The sequence below is a fragment of the Sardina pilchardus genome, chromosome 22, assembly GCF_963854185.1.
Source record: "Sardina pilchardus chromosome 22, fSarPil1.1, whole genome shotgun sequence".
Lineage (NCBI taxonomy): Eukaryota > Metazoa > Chordata > Actinopteri > Clupeiformes > Clupeidae > Sardina > Sardina pilchardus.
In genome coordinates, this window is record NC_085015.1 from 12,345,471 (window position 1) to 12,347,970 (window position 2,500).

Here is a 2,500-nt window from a genome sequence, read left to right on the forward strand (position 1 = left end):
CTGTTACTCATAGCGCATTAGATTAGCCACAGTCCCTCCTACCTCCCTGTTGCATTAGACGCTGTACAGAAATAATCCTTAAACAGGCCTTTTGAGGCAGATATCCCAAACCCGTGCAGCACTTGTTGGATGTCAAGTGAAACGATTAAAAGCTCTTGAATGTCTTGCTGTTGGAAAGTTTGTAACTTTTTTAAACTTTTAAATGTTATGTGCTGTATGAGGCGTAGTTTGTAATAGTCTGGTGAGCAACATACCCACACAAGTGAAAACGCAGTTATGTCATAGCAATGGAGTTTGCGTCAGCACAGTGACTAGAAGAGTGTGTGTGTGTGTGTGTGTGTGTGTAGAGGTGTGTGTGTGTGTGTGTGTGTGTGTGTGTGTGTAGGTGTGTGTGTGTGTGTGTGTGTGTGTGTGTGTGTGTGTGTGTGTGTGTGTGTGTGTGTGTGTGTGAATGTGTGTGTGTGCCTGTCTGTGTGCTTGCGTACTGTATGGCGTTCTTACTGCACTCCCTCAGAGAGAAAAGGTGGTGACCATGATGTACTCTCAAATGTGCTTTTGTGTATGTGTGTGTGTGTGTGTGTGTGTGTGTTTGTGTGTGTGAGAGAGAGAGAGAGAGAGAGAGAGAAAGAGATGGATCAGAGGTTATCCTGAAGCACCACTCAAGGAGGTCGTTGCCTCTCCTGTTCCCTCTGTTCCTTCTCTTCCCCTCCTCCTCCTCTTCCTTCTCCTCCTCCTCTCCTCTCTCCTCCTCCTCCTCTCCGCTGTCCTCCATCTCTCCTTCCCTCCCCTCCTCTCTTTCTCCTCCTCCTCCTCCTCATCCCCCTCTCCGCTGTCCTCCATCTGAGGCCCAGTCCTGTAGGCTATTCCACACGGCCCTGACCTCTTACACCCACTCCATCAGCAGCGCAGCGTCCTCTTGCTGCTGCTCTGCTTCCATCAACCCGTGCAGTGCACTCTATTGCCTTCTCTCATTCAAACAAACCGGCTGCTTGTGTGGAAAATGCATATAAATAGTTATGAATGTAAAGTGTGTGTGTGTGTGTGTGTGTGTGTGTGTGTGTGTGTGTGTGTGTGTGTGCAGTGGAGAGGAATAAAGTATACTGTATTTATACCAGTGACCTTCATAGGAAGTGTTACTGTATATATTTATACCAGTGACCTTCATAATGTTACTGTATATATTTGCGGCTGAGCGTCTTCTGAAATGGAATATTCAGGGGTTTTTTTCAGTCCATTGACTGTGTCTCTCTGGCTTTCGGTCCATCTGTCTCACGTGGGCTTTTCTCGTTTGCTTGATGAGGGAGCTAATCGTGTCCAGAAGCTAGCTGTGTCCAGAAGCTAAATGTGTCCAGAAGCTAACTGTGTCCAGAAGCTAACTGTGTCCGGAAGCTAACTGTGTCCGGAAGCTACAGTAGCTGTGTCCAGAAGCTAACTGTGTCCGGAAGCTACAGTAGCTGTGTCCAGAAGCTAACTGTGTCCTGAAGCTACAGTAGCTGTGTCCAGAAGCTAACTGTTCCTATGTGTCCAGAGCTAGCAGGTGGATGAGGACTCGGAGGCGGTACTACTCACCCTTGAAGGGCTTTCTCCCCAAACCAGTCTCCTCTGACAAGAGCTCGCAGGTACACGGGTGCGTCATTGGGCGAGTCTTCCCGTGTGACGTTCACCTGTGGGGACAAACAAGGCATTCAGTGTGTGTGTGTGTGTGTGTGTGTGTGTGTGTGTGTGTGTGTGTGTGTGTGTGTGTGTGTGTGTAGATACTCTAGACTCCATGGAGTAATAATTTATCGTTTCCTATTGTTTTACAGAAATATGATCATCTCTACACGGAGATGTCTCTATTTAATAATGTATTTCCATTGGTTTAATATTATAATCTCTGTAAGGAGATGTCTCTATAATAATGTATTTATATTGGTTTACTATGATAATCTCTGTATGGAGATGTCTCTATAATAATGTATTTATATTGGTTTACTATGATAATCTCTGTATGGAGATGTCTCTATTTAATAATTTATTTCTATTGGTTTAATATAATGATCTCTGTATGGAGATGTCTCTATTTAATAATCTATTTCTACTGGTTTAATATGATAATCTCTGTAAGAGGATGTGTCTATTTAATAATTTATTTCTATTGGTTTAATATGATAATCTCTGTATGGAGATGAGAGGACTCTTGCCATCTAATCCTGTTCAGTTCCAATTGTCACCCTCTTCACAGATCAGCAGACAGCAGGAGTCCCTCAGCATCACTCAAGGGTCACTGTGTGTGTGTGTGTGTGTGTGTGTGTGTGTGTGTGTGTGTGTGTGTGTGTGTGTGTGTGTGTATGTGTGTGTGTGTGTGTGTGTGTGTGTGTGTGTGTGTGTGTGTGTGTGTGTGTGTGTGTGTGTGTGTGTGTGTGTCTATGTGTGTGTGAGTATACATGCATGTGTGTGTGTGGGTGGGGGGGGGGGGGTGTCATGTGAAGAGATGCCTCAGGCATGACAGAGAGTGAGA

At 45.1% G+C, this 2,500-nt stretch overlaps 1 protein-coding gene across 1 annotated transcript in view; it reads right to left on the bottom strand.

Annotated features, from left to right (window-relative positions):
* Positions 1–2,500, bottom strand: part of prkg1b (protein kinase cGMP-dependent 1b) — a 137,543-nt gene that overhangs the window by 44,279 nt on the left and 90,764 nt on the right. Inside the window, exon 7 of the mRNA XM_062526366.1 lies at positions 1,570–1,664. Coding sequence (XP_062382350.1) covers positions 1,570–1,664 — 95 coding nt within the window. The remainder of the gene's footprint in view (positions 1–1,569; positions 1,665–2,500) is intronic.